This window comes from Dama dama, chromosome 13 (assembly GCF_033118175.1).
Source record: "Dama dama isolate Ldn47 chromosome 13, ASM3311817v1, whole genome shotgun sequence".
Classification (NCBI taxonomy): domain Eukaryota; kingdom Metazoa; phylum Chordata; class Mammalia; order Artiodactyla; family Cervidae; genus Dama; species Dama dama.
This window is the reverse complement of record NC_083693.1, coordinates 15448936-15470114: the sequence shown is the minus strand read 5'-3', so window position 1 is coordinate 15470114 and position 21179 is coordinate 15448936. Positions and strand designations below refer to the sequence as shown.

Genomic DNA, 21179 nt, shown 5'->3' with positions numbered 1-21179 from the left:
CTTCCAGCTCCTCTATGAGCTTCCTGGAGGCAGGGACCATGCTGTATCACATTCACCACAGTTATGATCTATGTCTAGAGGGTCAATGGACACTTGATGACCGAATAAACAAAAACAAGAGCTTATGACCTCTAGGGGTAACTTTCAGTCTGTAAACACTAAGATTCTCTCATTGCATTACAGATTTTCTAAAGAGGCAAGAATGAGAGATTCAAGAATAATAATCAGAACTTTAAGCTTTCAGCTCAGTGCTCTACAGAGTTTCTCTTTCTTTCCCACTTAGTACAAAACAAGGGCACTGAAGTCATCCCCTGATATTAAAGAATGGGGGTAGGAATCATAATTATAACCACAGCAGCTGCAGCTAATATTTGCTGGTTGCTAAGTGACAAGTATGCATTATCTCATTTAAAGCACACAAAACCCCCAAGAGGTAGATATTAGTGTGCTGCAAATGATGAAACCAGTGGCCCAATCCTTTCTAAACTTGCCTGAGGCTACACAGCTCCTTTCCTATTTAGTTATCGAGAAAAAAACATGAATAGATGATGAACAAGCCAACTATGATATCTATTCTTATAGGAATGGTCCCTCTATTCAGCCCATTCCCAATTTCCTCCAAGTTTGTTTTTCTGTCTCTTAGGCATGTGTAAGTGTTCTTATGAACAGGCCCCCAACCAATGTGGCTGAAAGTGGTACCATCACTTTCTCACCTCTGTGTTCAGCAATAACCCTGAGAAGCAGACAAGACTGGCATCATATCAGTGTCACAGATGAGAAAACAGAGGCTGTTGTGGGCTGAACTGGGTACTCTAACCCTCAGCACCTTTGACTGTGACCATGTTTGAAGACAGGGTGTTTAAAGAGGTGATCAAGTGGAAATGGGGTCATGAGGTTGGGCTCCAACATTATTCACATTAGAGATCAGGATACAGATACACGCAGACCAAGAGACCACGAGAGGACAGAGGGAGAAGACAGCCACCTACAAGCTAATGAGAGGGGCCGCAGAGGACACCTACCCTCTGATCCCGTGGCCTCAGAGTTCTAGATCCAGAACTGTGAGGAAACAAGTGTCTGCTGGTCACGCTGCTGGGCTGTGGCCGTGTGTTCCAGCAGCCCCAGCACACCAACACAGGGTACGGAGATGCCGAGAGACCCTTCTAGGGTCACAGGCGAGGGGGCGAGAGGTGGGCCTCCAGCCTCCCTCTTCTTTCTCCTTCTCAGGAATAATGATTCTAAAGTATCAGGGTCTCTTTTCAGACCTAACATTTTATATATATGAGTACATAATTAAAATACTAACATGAAAAACACAAAGTACAAATTTAATTCCACTTCTCTTGGCTTCTTCTTCCACTTAAAATGCAGAAAAACATGGAAGATCATCACCACCATTGAAACAACAAAACCAATGGATAAACGACAAAACCATATTTTGCTTTACACACTGCAGACCTGAGGTCTCCAACGACTTTAGAGGTAACAAATGTTGGAGGGACTGAGCCCTTCCCACTGAGCAAACGCCAGCAGCCAAGTGTATCCCTGGGACACAGGTGGGGTGAGGCGTTGACAGGCATCTGACAAGGGCTCGGTGAAGTCAGAAGGAGCCAACCAAAGTCTCACCCACCACCTGGGCTAGGAGGAGGGACTCAATCTGGATTAGAGGTGCCTGAATCTACTCCACCAGACTTGCACCTGACCTACAGGAAGTCAGGAGAGGATGGAAAGCAGAGTGACATCTCCACAGTCAGGTGGACTGTGTGAAGCTCTTACACTCTTGCCACAAGACATTTGAAACCAGGGGCGAACCAAAAGGAGTTCAAGTCACGATCCAAGTCAACCCACCCAAACTCCTGATTAAACAGAAGGGTTTAGCTCACCAGAAGAGAAGCCAGCTAGGACAAAGCTGTCAGATACAGAACTGCCGTGGCCAAGGCTGACCTGAGGTCCAACCTCCTATTCTGCTCCTCAGCTCCAGGGGCCCATGGCAGTGACGTCATTTAGTGTTTAAGCCAGTTTGATTTCTGTCATTTCCAACCAAATGAATCTAAAGTGACACAAAGCACAACTTCCAACCAATTTTTTTTTTACAGAGTATATACAGGTATTATTACACATGCAAATTCTTGCATAAATTGACAATACACAATTTCTGAGTCATTATGATATCCTCTGAACACTCACTAAAATTAACTTTAGAATGCTATAAATGAATGAAACAATACTATAAAATAACTGCACTATTTTTAAAACAATCATAACAAAACAAATGATAAAAGTAGACATCAATGACTTCACAGAATTTCATTGATGTGTCTGTGTTCTAAAGAGCCCACCACCATGCAAAACACTGCAGTATTCCTATTTTGACTGTGCCTCATAGAAAGCTAGTTTTATTATTTTACAATCTACTTCAACCATCCACATGTTTACATCTACCATAGTGAATGAGAAGAGATTCAAATTGTTACTTAAAAACCATGAAAGTGCTAGTGGGAAGATTCTAAACTGAATCTGAATGAAGAGATTAAAATAAGCATAGCAGGCAGACAAAAAGTTTTGAAGTCAAAATAACCACTCAAAAAAATCAAGCATCATTTCAAAACATCCAAAGTACCATTTTAGTGTTTGAGAGTAGCCAAAAATATTTTCAAATACTCATGCTCACCAAAAAAAAAAAAAGAAAGAAAGGAAAAGGAAAAAAGGCTCACAGGCTCCATATTTTCATGCCAAGTTCCAAGCTGGAGTGATATTTTATGAATTAATTTATAAGGTCCTAAAAGAAGCTATAAAGGAAACAGGATCTGCCTGTCCCCTCTCTGGAAGCCCCGAATCTTTTAGCCTCTAGCCTCTGAGCTAGAAATGCAGCCTCTGTGGTACAAAATAGAAGGCAGTGATTCCTCCCAGGTAGCCTTTCCTGTGTCAGCCTCTCTGCCCCTAGACAATATGGTGGTTTACCTAGACTCAATCAGCAGACCAACTGAGTGCTTCACAGAGGAGAAAGAGTTATCAGACTGCTCCTCACCTGCCTGGGCCAGCTGCCCACCTGCAGGCCATGTCCAGGGCTGGGACAACACAAGATCAGTGAGAAGGCATACGACACTGATGACTGCCATGCTTGGCCATAAAGAACACGCTCCCAAGGGAAACCATGAATTAATCTGATTACTCTTTCCAGGAAACATCAAGAATGTATTCTGCTGGCGTCCCAGTAAATTAATTTTTCCAGTTTCTAAACCCGCAACATTTAAAAGTTAATCCAAACTAGATGGGGCCTAATTAACTGCTTATTAGCTAAGCCTCTGAGAAGGCCTGTTGTCTTTCTTCACACAGCAACAAAGTTTACTGAGTATTTCACACAGAGCAAGAAGGACCAGAAGCAAAATCTATACTTTTCTCCTAAGTCTGTGTTCCTACCCAAGACAGAGCCTGAGCTGGCATCACCTTAAACAAACACGTGCTCCTGCATGGCAGAGCATGTTGATGAGAGATCTGGGGGCTGGGAAGAGGATTATTTTTTAGGCAAATTCAGAAATTTCTCTCTGCAGCCTTGCATGACCACTCTTGTTTCAACTTAATTTCCATCACATCCTCCCTTACCCTGGCTTTGCACATTTTATTTCCTTCACTAAAGGCAAAACAGTCTCTCAAGAGTGCCTCCATATGAACCTTAGGGACAAAAATGCAAATACCAGCACAATTTATCATACTGTCAGCAATCCTTGGTATCACGACCCCAAAGAGGATGGCAGCTGGTAGTCAGACAAATATTCCATGATACCACCCACAGGCACCCCAGGTCTCTGGTCAGTGACTAGCAGCTGAGCAGCACTGGCTCGAGTAGAGGGAAAGTAAGAATAAAACATATTTGCTCTTGGCCCTGCTTGGTGGTTCTCACCTGAGAAAGCCCTGCTTCCAATGGTCCACAGGTGCTATTACTCATGTTTAAAACGTCTGAGTGCAGCAGTTCTCAGCGCCAGCTGAACATTAGAACCACCTGGGGAGGTTTCAAATTGCCAGATGCCCCGGCTGCATCCCAGACCAATGAAAGTGGCTCTCTGGGGACAGGACCTGGGTGTGACTAGTTGTTAAGGTGCCCCAGGTGATACCAATGGACAGCCAGAGTTGAGAACCTCTGTCTCCAAAACAGTATTTTCAGAGCAGATGCAGAAATCGCACAGATTTAGAATGATCACTAGTCATTCACTGTGAGAGGAGATAGAGATAAAAATGATCCACCAAGGCTGACCCAAAAGGGAGGAAGCACCACCTGTGAGCAGTAGACTATCATCTTCTTCAAGGGACACCGACAGGCAGACGGCTAGTGATCCAGCACCGTGAGAGGTCCTTAAACACCGACGGTAATCCACAGGCTGTCCAAACAGAGCCACAGAGTACAAGAACCCTGGGTTCTCAGCCCAGACTGCTCATCAGAACCACCTTTAAAAACACACCCAAGTCACGCCCAGACCAATTAGATCAGTATTTGGGGGGACTGGCTGGTGCACACCACTTTTTAAAACAATGGCTCTCACCCCTAACTTGATCAGATTTACCTGGCCCCACCTCCATGGTCTCTGATTCAGGCTGGGCTGGGAAGGGGTATATGAGAACACGCAGTTCCAACAGACTCCCTGGTGATGCTGGTGCTACTGGCCCAGGGGTCACACTTCGAGAACCACTGTTTCCTAAGCTCCCCAGCTGACTCTGATCAGTGCAGCCAAGACTGAGGACTGCCGTATAGAAGAGCACGCTCGGGCCAAGGTGTGCAGGGAAGGAATTACTGGAGCTCTGCCACCAACCTTGGGCTTGCCAACGATAAGCCACTGAGGTTTTTCAAGCCTCAACTTGCTCCTGGTCTATAAAATTGAGATATAACAAAGAGATCCTTGGTTCTTTCTACAAATGCCTTTTTCAAAGGGCTACTACACATGAAACACTGATATAAATACACATGGAAAGGAAAAGAAAGTGGCCTTATGGGCAATAAAAAAAATAGCTTTCAAAACACAGGAAAGCTAAGTTCTTGCTCACAGGATTTCAGTACATTTGGAGACACATCAATGGGGATGGTCTAGGGATGCTTGACAGTATCAAACGGGCACGTGCTGTGAGTCATTCACGCTGTTTCCCAGACTCACCTGTGAGGACCTTGCAGAGCTGCCCTGGCATCTGGGTCTCGGGAGAGGGGCTGGGTGTCAAGGACCACTTGCGGCTGACCAGATGCTCTTGTCCCTGCGAACTGTTGAGGGGCTGGATGAGCACCTGCTCTTGCCCAAGCTGGATGAGGCCAACCTGCCCAGAAAGAGAAAAGCAGACGTCAGTCATCCTTACTCGCACCCATCCAGGACCAGCGGCAGAGGCTGGGGAGGCCACCCCGCCGAGGCCTGGGCCCGCTCTGGGACTGCAGCTCTGCAGGGTCCACGAATTCATGGAGCCCAGGAATGAGCTCGTGTGTGACCTAGCAGTCATGCTGGGGATCAGGCGATGGAAGGCAGAGGCTGAGGCACAAGGGCACCCGTTCTCTGTGTTCACTTTCAAAGATATACTATTCTGTTTTTGTTTTAAAAAAAACTTATTAAACTATTTTTAAGTCATCCTCCAAAAGTCAGCCTGAGGAGGTACCTCCAAAAGTGTTGGGAATGAATGACAATTATATCCTGAATAAGAAAAAAAAGTATATATATATACATATATATATGTATATATATAAATATCCCTAGGGATCACGGTTTAGACTACTTAGACTCACTCCTTAGACTATTTAGAATTTTATATAGAAACTTATCCCTGGGGATTACCAAAATTAGAGAGGATGGAGTCAGATCTTAGTGTTAATAGTTTGGTGATCGGACATTTGTAGATTTTCTTCAGTGTTTCAAGGGAACTTGGCAGAGTACCTAATGAATTAGATTTGGGTTCTAATTTAAAGTACATCAGTGATTTAAACCTGTAATTTTAAAATCTTACCAGGTTTGTAAGCAGTATCAGAATGTATAAGAGAACTTAAGACTTCTTTAAAAGACTAGTAACTCGTTATTTATAAGAACCATTTAAGTTCTTGCAAAGGATTTATTCTTTAATCAGACTACAAAAGAACTTGAAAATGAAACTGAATATGCTAAATTTCTAAACATGGTTTTAAAGGTTTAAATGTTGTTCATCACCAGATTTGTAAACAGGATCAAATGTTATCCAAAAGTTCCTTAAAAAGAATTTCAAAAACTTGCTAGATTATAATGATAACATGATTTGTAAATTGAACAAAAAACTTAAAGACTAGGATTCTTAACTTGCCGCTTTAATGGAGTGACTATTAATTCTTAAAAACATATACACAATGCAGAGAACTTTTCCCTTCATTTGGAACCAATGTTGACAGCATTAAAAGTCTGCCCTCCTTCCCAGGATACTTGCCGCTAGCTTCCCTCTGAATCATCAACAAAACAAGGTAAACCTCCCACAAGGAACCTGAGTGGGTATTATCCATGTTTGCCCGCTGGACCCTGCAGCTCACAGACCCTGCTCTGGGTTCATTCGGGACCACCTTTGCCAGCACAGATTCGAGAGATAGAGCCAATCTGTCTTAGGCGGTCACGGACATCCCTGCTTCTCTCTCCCTCCACACTACTTTCTAAAAGCTGTAAACATACTAAAGCAATGCCTCTCAAACTCCAGTGTGCATCAAAATCACCTGGAGGGCGTGGATGCTCACCAAGAACACTCATTTCTAACAAGTCCCCAGGTGATACTGCGGCTGTAGGCCTGAGGACCACACTTTGAGAAGCACTAGTCTCCACCACAGCTCAGCAATTCCTCCAGCCTCAGGTACAAAGTCTACTCACACCAAGGCATACAGACTCCTCTACCTTCTGAAAGGATGCATCGATACAAATCCTTTGGAAATAAATTAGATCAATTACGAAGATCGCCTACAAGTTTTAGTCCCCAAATCACAGGGTGAGACCATACTTACTGCTCTAAGCAGATTGCAAGGTTTCCATTTCATTAGAACTTCTGCCAAGAACAACTCAAGAGATTTTACTACCCAAATAAAACTGTCTTAAAGTGGTACTGCATGACCTGCCGGGAAACACGGCTTTCTTCCGTCTCCTTTGAAGTTAAAACCTGAGTCTGTTCACTGTGACACTTCAGGGAGGTGATTGTGGGGGGCAGTGCAGATCCCCACCGGAAAGCCTCAGGGCAGAACCCCTCGAGAACTGTCAGTGGAAACGTCCATGGTTGAAACAAAGTTGGCAGATGGCCCCGCATGGAAGGAGGCCGTGCTCCCTGGAGGACACACTCCATCCTGACAGGGTCCCAACCTCCCAAAATGCTCAGGCTGCGGGAGGGCAAAGCCCCCCTTGTGTCTAGCACTTTCCAAGCCAGTTATCCTCCACTCAGCCCAGCGTCCGAGCCGCAGGGTCAAAGACCAGCTAGCCAGTAGTTCTGACGTGACACAGCACAGAGAATCTCACCATGGTGAGAAAGCCTACAGGCACGTGCACATGCACACACACACACACCCACCAGACACACACATAACCACGGTCCCACCTCCTGGTGGTGTTTTTGCCTTAGAGGGTCATTTTCACAGGGGCCCACATGCTGGTTTCAACTACTCAGGAAAAAGAAAAGCAAAATTGGTGAGACAGACACATGGGCCAAAGACCTGTACTCAACCGCACAGTCACGCGCCCCCTTGGGCCCGGAATTTCAAGCAGGCCTGTGGCCAGAACGAGCATCTGGAGGGGGCGCAGGGCACAGCCCGCCCGCCCAGAAGCCACCACGAGGAGGGACTCGCCCCTGCCCTCCCCAAGCGCTGCCAGCGGGCACCCTGAAGCCTCACCAACACCCACTGGGTCATCACGGTGATAAGACGTTCTGTGAAAAGTGCTGTCTCCACCACCACCACCCCCCTCCCTGCCACACACACACACAGACACACACATGCAGAGACATACATATACACAAATACACATACAGACATACACACATGCACACACATACATACATGCACACACAGACATACATATACACACAAGCACAACATATACACACATGCACACACATATACACACAAGCACACACATACATATACACACATGCACACACACACATAGACACACACATGCAGAGACATACATATACACAAATACACATATAGACATACATACATATACACATATACATGCACACACATACACACATGCACACAGACATACATGTACACACATGCACACATATATACACACAAGCACACACATACATATACACACATGCACACACACATACACAAGCACACACATACATATACACACATGCACACACATATACACACAAGCACGCACATACATATACACACATGCACACACACACATACACACACAATCCAGCACAGGGGGAAAAACCTGTCAGCCCTTTCCCTAACCATCCTCTCCCGCCCCTTTCCCTACAAAAACCAGTCCCCTTCGCGGGCACTCTGTGTCCCAGCCCACTACCCACTGTGTTAGAGGGCATCTGTCACAGCCCAGGGCATAGTTTGTGCTTTTGAGGCAGGATCAGAATTATGCCTCCTTATGTTTCCAATGTCTGCCACAGAAGACTGACTCAAGAAAAATGTGAGTGAACGGGACTGTACTGGGATGGATCAAATGAAACGGGCGGAACAGCACGCACTGGACAGGCCGGCGTGGGCTAGAAGGCCCCAGCACAGCACTCTCGCAGCCCTGCGGCCGCGGTCCTATCCCCAGCTGCATGCTGCTGTCGCCTGGCTGGTTCTGAGAACTCCTGAGGCCCAGGCCCCACTCCAGGCCATGTGAGTTACATCCCTGGGGGTGAAACTCAGGCACTGGTGTTTTTTTAAGCTCACTGGGAGACTCTGATGCAGCCAGGGTCAAGAACCACTTTCCTAGCTTCCAGCTGGCTGCCGGAGAGGCGGCCACCTCCCGCGTCGATCCAGCATCAGGAGGTACCCTGGGCGCAGAGCAGCTGCACCAGCCTGGGCCTTCCTGACGAGGCATTCTGCCCTGTGGCCCAGGAGCTGAGCAGGGCGTGCTGGGTTTGCATTACTCCTCTGCTCACTGAGAAGTGAGCCGCTGGGAAGTGTTCTTGCAAGGCCTCCCTGTTCCACAGACAGCAGCAAGGAAATGCCTCAGATCATGGTATACACAAGAGTGCTGCAGACCCCATCTGAAGGGGACTGGACTCCCCTGGAAGACAGGACTGGAAACCCAGAGGCCTCTGGTTTTTAAACGAGACAACAATCCTCGATGAAATGAAAAGAGAAATCTTACATCTTCTAAGATTTGGTATCCTACTAAAGAAGTTTGTCGAAGTTGCTCAGTCGTGTGCGACTCCGTGATCCCATGGACTGTAGCCCACCGGCCTCCTCCATCCATGAAATTTTCCAGGCAAGAGTACTGGTGTGGGTTGCCATTTCCTTCTCCAGGGGATCTTCCTGACCCAGGGATCAAACCCAGGTCTCCTGCATGGCAGGCAGATGCTTTACCTTTAAAGAAGTTTGGGGCAAATAAAATGTATCAGGTGTAACCTGATATTACAAAAGTTCTGAGTGGTTTCCTTTCAGTTCCCTTTGTTCTGGAAGCTGGCTTTGAGGGGTTTCAGTGCTGCTTTAAGAGAGCATTATAATCTGAGTATTATTAACCCCACCCCACCCCCTGAAGCAGGACTAGCTCTCCCTGCAGCCAGAAAAATGAATGAAGGTTAGAAAGGTTTGTAACTTCCTAACATTAGCGAGATTTCTTTGCATAACATGAAAAATGCATTTAAGAAACTCTGTTGCATGCATGTTCTGGAACCAGCTGATGCTCTGCCCTCTGTCTGAGGGGACCTGCCTCGTGACTGGTGACCTCGCCATCCTACAAAGGCCGCATGGGGACTTCAGTGCCCAGGGAGCCTTCCAAGCCTCTCCTTTTCAGGAGGCCACAGCTCCTGGGTTCACTGGACCAGGCCTTCAGGGGCCTCCTCCCAGTGCATGGGTGAGTGCAGCGGGTTGGAGAGGAGAGAGCAAGTCTGCTCCCAAGAAGGAAAAACAGTCCTGGGGCTGCAGGCCCTGCTACACTGGCCTCAGACTTTTGGGGGTGGGGGGGGGGCTCAAACCTGTCCCAGAAGGAGCATCCCTGATAAAGCACAGGCATGAGGGGCCTCCCAACCTCTACAAGGAGCTCCCCTTTCAGGGTCGCGTTGCTGCCTCTGCAAATGTCAATTGGTCTGAACACAGATTCTCCGTCTTTACTCCAAAGTTGGCCCCCCCGATTCCACCACTAGACAGTCACAGACCCCCTCCTTCAGACCCCTCTCATGCAGCCTTCCTCTCTGCTTCCACCACCCAAGCCTTGAGGCCCATTGCCTTGCCCTTCCAAACGCCCCCTGCTCCTGTCCTCCCCACACTGCTCTCACCAGGGGCTCCCTGGTCAGCAGCCAGAAATGCCCTCTCATGGTCTCCAGGCCAGTGATCCTCAAAATGGTCCCCGACCAGCAGCAGCACCTGAGAACCTGTCAGAATTCAAGCTCTCGGGGCTGCCGCCGGATGGATCAGAAAACCTAGGGGATAGGGCCCAGCACGCCAGGTAGCAAATGCTGCCGGGAACGCCGATGCCAGCTCAGGGCCGAGAACCACTCATAAAGGATGAACCCTGCGTGGGCACCCTGGTCCGGCCTCCTCCGTTCCACACACCTGTCCATTCAGTCCGCCCCCACCTCTATCCCAGCTCGCAGGGCCCTGACTTAGGGAAGGCCCTGGCCCGGAGACTCTGCCATCTCTGCTCCCACCCTGCCCCACCAGACCCAGAGCCAAGCCCACCCCACTCTGCTTCCTCCTGCCCAACACCCCCTCCCCACCCCCACCCTGCAGGCTCAAGAGTATGATCCTTCCCCTTCGAACCTTCCAAGACAGGGCCCCACACCCTACTTCTGAGGCTCACTGGGAGCTACCAGAGGGTCCTACACACGGCAGGTATATGATAATGATCTGCTCATTCAGTCAACAGCCTTGACTGGGTGGTTGATCTATAAATGGAAAAGTCTGGAAACAGCCTGTGGGGCAAGAGAAGAAATGTGTTTCCAATACCTTAACATGCCAGGCTCTCACTAACTGATTTCAGACTCTATCTTACTTCATTCTATCGACAGCCACGCAAAGCCAGTGTTATTCACCCTGTATGACTGCAGACAGGGGCATTCAAAGGAGGTAAGTGACTTGCTCAAGATCACAGCCCAGAGCAGTCTCACTTCCAAAAGAATATGGGTGTGATGGTACCTGTGAGCCCGTGTGCAGAAGCACGCACGGGGAAGGTGCTGACTCTGAATGGTTCCCCAGGATGTACTGGCTGCAAAAACATCTCCTATTCCACATAACCAAGGTCTGCACTATCTCAGAATTCAGGAAATAAGCTCCAAGAATGCCATCAAAGAAGACACCTTCAGTTCACCATCCCATCTTGTACTTCTTTTTTAACAAGTTGCCAACTAAATACAAAGTTCAGATGGGAAAATCTAGCTACGTACCCTAGGTAAGTAACTAGATAGGCCAGGTATTCAAGGTTACGGTCATGGGCAGCCTGATGCTCACGAGCGGTGGGTACAGAGAGTGAGCAGAGTGAGCATCCTTCCAGAGGAGCTGTTGGGAGGTCTTAGAATTCTATGCTCCAACTTCTCCCCTTCAATTCCTCCACATCCCAAATTTCACAACTGTCTTTTCCCTCCTTGCTTTCCTTAACATCTAGTTAAGACCAGTTGAGACTGGTCCTTTTCACAAAGCTTTAAAAACTGTTTTATATTTTCCAAATATACTTATGCTGTGCATGATAAATTCTTCAGTAACATTAACTGATGAATGACTAAGGGCTGCGTGCCTTCCCCACACCTGTATCAATACCATGATGCAGGATAACCTGGTGTGGCCTCCACACCACACAGCTTTTGCCAAGACTGCTTCCTACTCAGCTATAAGTGATCAAATAATCCTGCATTTAAAAGCTGGGCAATTTTGTGGTCAATGAAAAGTGAGTTGGGCAACTCTAAAGGGAGAGGCAGCAACCTCCCAAACTGGCCCCTTCATCACTGATATCACGCTGCCCTCTTGAGAGCGTGGGCCCCCAACTCTTCTAAGCCACCTGCTGACTGCCTGGCTGACCTCAGTTCCACCCCATTCTTATCTGGACCACATTTCTTCCCCTGTGGGAACGGTGAGCACTCTCCCAAAAGAAAGTGAAGTCGCTCAGTCATGTCCGACTCTTTGTGACCCCATGGACTGTAGCCTACCAGGCTCCTCCATCCATGGGATTCTCCAGGCAAAAATACTGGAGTGGGTTGCCATTGCCTTCTCCAGGAGATCTTCCTGACCCAGGGATTGAACCCAGGTCTCCCACATTGTAGGCAGACGCTTTACCATCTGAGCCACCAGGGAAGTTCCACTCTCCCAAAAGCTCCTGAGCAGACTGGAAGGAAGAGCTATGGGAACTAAGAGTGTAGGGAGCACACGGGTAAGGGGCTCCCGCCCAGGTCCTACCCTGTGGTCAGGCCAGGCCGGCTTGCCCATGGGGCCCCAGTGACCAGCCTGGGTGAGACAGACATAAACCAGCATCTCTCAGAATGTGGATGTGACTCCAGAGAAGGTGTCCTGGGACCAGCCCTGACCTCCTGTTCCTCCTGGGTGGCCTGGAAAAAGGGCCATACCCCAGAGCTCCTGGGCGTTGCAGGTGGCCCCAGCATCTTGCCCACAGCGCACCCCCACAGGCCACAGCCCCAGCTAAGAGGCGGGCATGTTCCGGCCGAGGACTTCCCTGACTCAGTGCTCGTGAGGCAGGATGGCCCCTGTCCAGCAGACCAGACGCTCCGCCTGTCCGCCCTCCTCTCCTCACACGTGGGGACAAGAACAGCCCCTCTGTCCTCTTGCTTCCGACAGGCAGCACTGAGCCTTTTCAGAGATGGACACTCACTCTGTCTCTGCCATTCCACCTCCACTGCCTGCTCTGGTGCATCTCAACCCAAAGTTTCTTCAGATTCCGCCGGCCTTCCATGATCTGGTCCCATTCACACGAGGCAGCTGACCCAAACTCACATAAATCCTCTGGGAGTGAAAATACCTTCCTCGTGTGCCCAGAGTTCATTGCTTTGAAGTTATATACAGTTACAGAAACTTCCCCAAACCTATGTTATGTCTGAGGACTTCTCTGAAATGTAAATAAAACGAAGATGCATAAATGTAAACCAATTAATACTTGAGCCCATGGTCTCTGAAGATCAAAAAAGGCAGCTTACACAGCTTTTCAAGGTAAGACAGAGAAGGGAAACGCCACAGACCCCCACCTCTGCCCACTGTCAAAAGGTGGGGCTCCAAGGGTGGAGAGCAAAACGGAGTGTGAGATTTACTTCCCCTGCCCCCATAAATAATTAAGGAACAATCTATTTTAATCATGCATCTCCTTCAAACAGGTATCAAACGTCTCGGGGGACAGACAGCTCAGGGAGCGGAGCCCGCACACCCGTCCCTGCAGGCAATGCTCCTCATTAGGCCGTTCCAGAGATGTGAGATGCAGCAGGTTTAATTCAAACTCAACACCAGAATAAAATTTTACCGAACACATCCATGCCCACCTGTTTCTTTACCGTCTTACAGCTGCTTCTGCACTCAAACGACGGTGTTGAGTAGTTGGGACAGAGACCGCATGGCCTGCAAAGCCTGCAGTGTTTACTACTTGGTCCTTTCCAGAAAAAGTTTGCCAACCCTGCTCTACATGATCCTTCAGACACAGCGAGGCTTTGGAATGCTCCCAACTGTGGGCACCAAAACTCATCTACTGGGCATTATTCCTTCCCCCATTCCTCATGGTTGAGCCTGTGCTGAAAAACACACAACACCTGAGTGAGATCTCCATGGTCCAGAGGGGCTAACACAATGTTACCGCCCAGCGGAACTGTCTTAAGCGCACCAAGTACCAAAATCAAAGGTGGGATGTGATGCAAACCTAGTTAGCCTACATTCCTGCTAGAGCAGGACCACTCTGCCACCAAACAGGTCCACTCCAAGTCACCCGGCAGTCTCTGAACCCCTGCCCTTCGTCTATAGGATGTATTAGAAAGAGGTGTCCAATGTCCAGCTTACATGAATGGGATGAACAAGGCAGACGAAACCACAGAAGTATGAATTTAAAATCTAAAGTCTTAGAGGGGCCCCCACCGCAGCTGGCACATGCTTAACGCAGCCTCTTTGCCTGTTCCTTTATCTAAAGCACAGCGCCCTCACATGGTGCTGAAGGGAAGGGCAGTCCTGCTGCAAACCTGGAGGACAGAAAGGAACTCTCACAGCTCAGAGCTATGTGTGAAAGGGCCCAGCACTCACTCCGGGAGGACCTTAAATCAGTGTTATCCAGATATCCACTCTCAGCTCCTTCGCAGATAGCGCCTCGCTGGAAACTTTACACCAAGAAGTATAAACTCTGACCTCTACAGAAACTCACTAAACCGCAGCAAATGGGATTCAGATGTTTCCATGTTCAGTACAGTGATGTGACCTAGACTTTAAACACTTTGGCAAAAACAGGAAAAATGATGTGGGCCTTCCAGTCCCTCCCAGAACATGATACAGCCTTGACCCGAGTCCTTCAGTGATCTGAGCCTTTCTCACCCTACTTAAGCCTCCTCACCCACAGCTCATACTCCCCGCCGCTGTTCCACACTAGCTCCTACCAGGCCCCTCCACAGTCCCTTTTCCTCATTTAACCAAAGATGCCAATTTCTCCAGTCCAGCAAATGTAGATCACATTCTTATTGGAACTCAAAAAATCCTACAAGGGGAACTGGTAAAGGCCAAGTTAAGGGAATTACTACCTAAGTTCCCCTACACTGCTGGGAAGAGAGCAGTCTTACATAAAGACTCTGACCCTCAGGGTTTCTGACCTTTGTGGCAGATTCATGTCAACTTGTTGCATGCTATGTGGGTAAGGGTGGGAGAATTCTAGAAGGTGAAGTGGGGAAAGCAGTTTCCTGTGCCAGGAAAGGACAGACACAAAGGAGTATCAGAAACCACTTCCCCAGAAGATAGAGAAGCATGTTCTGCGCCCATCTCAGGCTGTGCCGGGTGGGGGCAGGCCATCTGCCAGCCATCTGTGCCCCTTGGGGGCACGATGAGAAGCTGAGAAGTGTTGTTTGGGCACCAATGTAACCAAGTGAGCCAGTGTGCAAAGGCAGGGCAGAGGTGCCAAGGACTTCCTCCCTCCCTCTGAGCACTCCACAGGTGTGGCAACCGCAGGAGGGGTGGGGGGGTAAGGGCAGATTACTGCCACATCCAGAGAACTTCCAGGGACAGAGAGAGGGGCTTATCATCAAGGTCAGCATTCCTCAGGCCTGGCTGAGGGTAGGTGCCAACAAATGCCTGCTTGCAGCGTAAGGTAAAACTATTAGAGACACCTTCCCTTTCCTCGCTCCCACGTTTTAACTAAGAAGAGTAGGTTAGCGGCCTGTCCGGGGACCCCTCCAAATATCCTTTCCTGGGTAAAAACTCAAAATTACAGAAAGGAGGCCAATGCTTGACTCCATCCCCAATTCAGAGGAACTGTATACATACAGATTGGTGTTCCCCGTTACACGCACACAGCACACCTGTGCAGAAGCGAACAGGGCTCTCTCTACATCTCGGCCAGGTGCACGTCTCAGTCTAGGGGCCTGACGGATTTCATCTGGGCCGGACCTGTGCTCCCGGGCAGGCTGCGGCTATCTCGCTGTGCACCCCACGTCGGTGCTGGCCTGACGCAAACGCACCTCTGAATTTTCAGGACTGAAAGCGGTGGATAATGAGATGACTCCCCTTTCTTGCCCTCTGCTCCTAGACCCTCTGGAAGGTTGGGGGTGCTCCCTCCTGCCAGCGACAGAGCACACCGGAGGGGAGGCCCCACCGCCATCCCAGCCCTCCCCGGAGACCTCCCTTCACCCCCACCCTTGACGCCCGGACAGATCGCCAGGCAGACCCGGAGGTGGCAAGGGCTGTACCAGGCCGCCGGCGGCGCCGCAGGCGCTGAGCGAGACGATGGAGCCGGGGTGGCCGAGCACGCTGCCGGAGTAGAAGCACAGCTCGGCTGACCGTCCGCGGCGCCCGCCTGCTCCGGCCTCCTCCACCTCGAAGCCGCCGGACAGGAAGCGCAGGTCGCGGCGCATCTGCAGGTACAGGTCGCGCCCGAAGGCCGGCAGGTGCAGCAGCAGGGCGCGCTCCCCGAGCCGGGCGCGCGGGGCTGCGGGGGGCGCGCGGGGCCGCCGGCGCCTGCGGGGCCCGGGGGCGCCGGGCAGGGGCGGCAGGTGCACGTCTTCCAGGCGCACCCGCCGCGGGAGCACCACCTCCACGTCGGCCGCCGCGTCGCCGACAGCTGCGGGGAGAGACGAGACGCGTCAGCGCGGCGGGGCCCGCCCTCCCGCCCGCCTGCCGCTCACGGGGGCCAGCGCCGGGCATCCAGCGCCAGCGCGGTCCCGAGACGGCGCCCTCGTCCCGTCCCTCGCCCGGGCACCTCCGCGCCGGCCAGCGCCGCCGCCCGGGCCCCGCGCCACTCCGGACGCGGCCGCCCGGGCCCCTCCGGGGACGCGGCGCTCGGGGGAGCCGGACCCCCGGCGGCCGCCCGGAGCCGAGTCCTCCGGCCGCGGCCCGCGCCCCCTCGACCCCGCGGCTGTCCGCGGCCGGCCGCCGCGGCGCGGCCGCGCAAGCAGGCGGAGGCCGCCGTGGAGGGCAGGCGGAGGGTGGCCGCGGGAGGCGCGGGCGAAGGGGCGGCGGGAGCGGGGCGCTACCTGTGCCCGGGTCCAGTCCCCAGAGCAGCAGCAGCAGCAGGGGCAGGGCCAGGGGGGGCAGCAGGGCGCCGTCACACATGGTCCTCGGGAGCAGGCGCCCCCCGCGCGGCCGCGGCGGAGCAGGAGCGCGCGAGGCGGCGGCGCCAGCCGGAGTGAGGCTCCCCAGCCTTCGGAAAAAGTAATTAGCGCTGCGGACAAACCCAACGTGGTAAATCGCAAGCCCCGCCTTCTTCTCGGGAGGCGGGCAACGATTGGACTCCCGCTTTCTCCCGCCCCGCCTCCCCCTCGCCGATTGGCTGGGGCGGGCCTGACCCAGAGTGCGTAGTTAGGTTGTAAGCACTTTCTTACACGTGGTTTCTGGGCAGTTGCGGGAATGGGGCACCAGGTGGCGCAAGGGAGCCGCGTGAAGCCGCGCAATCCCGGACCACTCCGGCAAGACTCCTAACTGATGTTCAGTTTGTCCCCGTCTTTGGAACTCTGTTTCCCTGGAAGACAGGCCAGAAATTGTCTAGCTTTAAGGGACTTCACCCATAAAGGCATACTATCTGTATATATAAAGTAAAATGAGTTTTGGTTGTTTGTGGGAGAGCAGTTTCGTGCACAAGGTGTGCAACTTTGCACCTTAGAAGAAAAGCTATGACAAACCTGTGGTTTTTCCAGTAGTCATGTACGAATGTGAGAGCTGGGCCATAAAGCAGGCTGAGAGCCAAAGAATTGATGCTTTCGGAACTGGAGAAGACGCTTAGAGCCCCTTAGATTGCGAGGAGATTCAACCAGTCCATCCTAAAGGAAATCAGTCCTGAATATTCATTGGAAGGACTGATGCCAAAGCTGAAGCTCCAATACTTTGGCCACCTGATGCGAAGAGTTGACTCATTTGAAAAGACCCTGATGCTGGGAAAGATTGAAGGCGGGAGAAGAAGGGGACGACAGAGGATGAAATGGTTGGATAGCATCACCAACTCAATGGACATGAGTTTGAACAAGGTCTGGGAGATACTGAAGGGCTGGAAAGCCTAGCGTGCTGCAGTTCATGGGGTCGCAAAGAGCTGGACACAACTGAGTGATTGAACAACAACTAGTTACATTCAAGGCAGTGGTGTTTATGCAAAATCTTCACACCTCCTATTGTCTTTATCTTCACAGAAGTCAGTGTAACTGGTGAGATCACACCCTCTGCCAGACTGAGAAACTGGGGGAGAGAGAGCTTAAGGAGCTTACTAACTTACCCAGTGAGTTCCTGTCAGAGCAAGAGCTGGAATTGTGGTCCAGACTTCCAGCCCAGTGCTGCTCACCACAAACAAGAGCCCTCCAACGCAAGCAGTAAGGAATATTTTCCGGTTTTACAGATCAGGAGACAGGCACAAAGTGGCAAAGCCTGGACTTGAACCCAGGTCTTCCAGCAACAGAATGACTTCATTCTTTTCCTCAGAATATAACTGAGGTCTTCAGGAAAGTTGGCTCCTTTAGTTTCCTGAGGAGCATCTTGTAGAAACAAAACAAAATGAATTGATATGCAGCCATTCTCAGTTCTCTCGCCTTCTTTTCCCGTCCTACCCATTTTTGTTTTCTCAAAGCGGAGGGGCTACAGCACTTCTCTTGTACTCTGCGGAGGGCCTCTCAGATTCTAAAATGTATCACAGGATTACATGTCATCAGAAGGGATCCAGAGGTGTACACTATCCAGCTTTCATGACAATTAACCCTAGGAGTGGACTGTGTCACTGACTCTTAACCACTGCTAACTCATCACTTTGTGTTTCCCCAGGGCGTGGTGGCTGGAATCCTCTCCTGTTTGTCCACTCCACCCTCCACTGCTCCAGGGGCTGCCACTCACTGCTGGGCATCTGAAGCTTCTGGAAGTCTCCACACACATCCTGCTCATGGCCAGGTTGGGGGCTTTTTCTCTCCTCTGATAGCAGCCTCAGCCAAATGAAAGCATCATCTTCAGCATCATCAGCATCATCTTCTGGTGGAACAAGATATCCTGGTGAGCTTTTTGATGCAGTTTTGTTGGCCAAAGTCCTGCCCTTGAAAACCAGGGAGTAGCAGCTCCATCGCCTTTCAGGAACAGTCCTGCCATTGGAACCCACCTGAGTTTGCCATTATTAACCTATCAGATAGTCAGCGGTCTCCAGTCCTTTTGGCACCAGGGATCGGTTTCATGGAAGATAATTTTTCCACAGGCGGGATGGGGGGAGGGCAGAGGGGAGATGGTTTGGGGATGATTCTCATAAGGAGCATGCAACCTAGGTCCCTGGATGAGCAGTTCACAGGAGGGTTTGCGTTCCTACAAATGCCACTGCTGATCTCACAGGAGACAGAGTTCAGATGGTAACACGAGCGATGGAGAGTGGTTGTCAACACAGATGACGCTTCCCTCGCTTGCCCACCTGACACTCACCTCCTGCTGTGTGGCCTAGTTTCTACCAGGTGGGGGGCCCCCGAGATAGGTGACCCTCAAATGCGTTAGTCTGTAGGGACATGGAACCTGAAGCAACAGCAAGGTGACATTTCATCTTCCAGCCTATCTGAAACATAAGAACTTGGAAATATCTTTATTTCTCTTGGAAAAGAGATTGGAGAGGACACTCTCCTGCCCATGGATAGGGGTGTACATTGGTGCAGCCAATTTGAAGAACAAAGAGACAAACTGTAGTCAAATTTAACATGTACACACCCTACAACTCTGCTGTCTGCTCTGGTTAACTACTACAAACTGATAATGTGTATAAGAATGCTCATCAGACCATGTTATTAAGAGCAAAAAATTTTGCAAAAATCTGAAGGTTAATCATTAGATAAATGGCTAATAGAGCCCAGAAATAAACCTGTGCATATATAATCAACTAATATTTGATAAGGAAGCCGAGAATACTCAAGGAGAAAAGATAGTCTCTTTAATATATGGTGGTGGGGAAACTAGAAGTCAGTTTGCAAGAAAAATGAACTTGGACCCCTGTCTGACACCACTCACAAAAAACAACTTGAAATAAATGTAAACCTTGAAATGGTAAAACTTGTAGAAGAAAACAGAGGAGAAAGGCTCCTTGGCATTGGTCTTGGTAACAATTTCTTAAATGACAACTAAAGTGCAAGAAACAAAACAAAAATCAACAAATGGCACTGTATCAAATCTCAAAGTTTCTGCAAAGCAAAGGACCCATCAACAAAATGAAAAGGCCACTTACAGAATGGGAGAAAATATTTACAGACCATACACCTGATAAGGGTTTATTATCCAAAATATATGGGATATTTATACAATTCACTAGAAAAAAATAGCCATCCAGTTGAAAAATGGAAAAAGACTCTGAATAGTTTTCTAAAGAAAATGTCATACAAATAGCCAACAAGTACATGAAAAAATGTTCCGGACTAACCATCATGGAAATGTAAATCAAAACCACAATGAGATATCACCTCATACCTTTTAGGATCAGTCAGTTCAGTTCAGTCACTCAGTCCTGTCTTGACTCTTTGCTATCCCATGGGCCAGAGAGCATGCCAGGCTTCCCTATCCATCACCAACTTCCGGAGCTCACCCAAACCTATGTCCATTGAGTCAGTGATGCCATCCAACCATCTCATCCTCTGTCATCACCTTCTCCTCCTGCCTCCAATCTTTCCCAGCATCAGGGTCTTTTCAAATGAGTCAACACTTCGCATCAGGTGGCCGAAGTATTGGAGTCTCAGCTTCAACATCAGTCCTTCCAATGAACACCCAGGACTGATGTCTTTTAGGATGGACTGGTTGGATAGCCTTGCAGTTCGAGGGACTCTCAAGAGTCTTCTCCAACACCGCAGTTCAAAAGCATCAATTCTTCAATGATCAGCTTTCTTTATACTCCAAATCTCACATCCATACATGACTCCTAGAAAAACTATGGTCTTGACTAGACCATATTATTATCCAAAATATATGGGATATTTATACAATTCACTAGAAAAAAATAGCCATCCAGTTGAAAAATGGAAAAAGACTCTGAATAGTTTTCTAAAGAAAATGTCATACAAATAGCCAACAAGTACATGAAAAAATGTTCCGGACTAACCATCATGGAAATGGTGGCAAAACAATGTCTCTGCTTTTTAATATGCTGTCTAGGTTGGTCAAAACTTTCCTTGCAAGGAGCAAGCGTCTTTTAATTTCATGGCTGCAGTCACCATCTGCAGTGATTTTGGAGCCCAAAAAAATAAAGTCAGCCACTGTTTCCACTGTCTCCCCATCTATTTCCCATGAGGTGATGGGACCAGATGCCATGATCTTAGTTTTCTAAATGTTGAGCTTTAAGCCAACTTTTTCACTCTCCTCTTTCACTTTCATCCAGAGGCTCTTTAGTTCTTCTTCACTTTCTGCCATAAGGGTGGTGTCATCTGCA

At 49.5% G+C, this 21179-nt stretch overlaps 1 protein-coding gene across 1 annotated transcript in view; it reads right to left on the bottom strand.

Annotated features, from left to right (window-relative positions):
* Positions 1 to 16876, bottom strand: part of ADAMTS17 (ADAM metallopeptidase with thrombospondin type 1 motif 17) — a 392337-nt gene extending 375461 nt beyond the window's left edge. The window contains exons 1-3 of the mRNA XM_061159720.1: positions 16450 to 16876; positions 16015 to 16385; positions 5145 to 5298 (exon numbers count right to left, since the gene is read on the bottom strand). Coding sequence (XP_061015703.1) covers positions 5145 to 5298; positions 16015 to 16385; positions 16450 to 16876 — 952 coding nt within the window. The remainder of the gene's footprint in view (positions 1 to 5144; positions 5299 to 16014; positions 16386 to 16449) is intronic.
* Positions 16877 to 21179: the final 4303 nt, after the last annotated feature.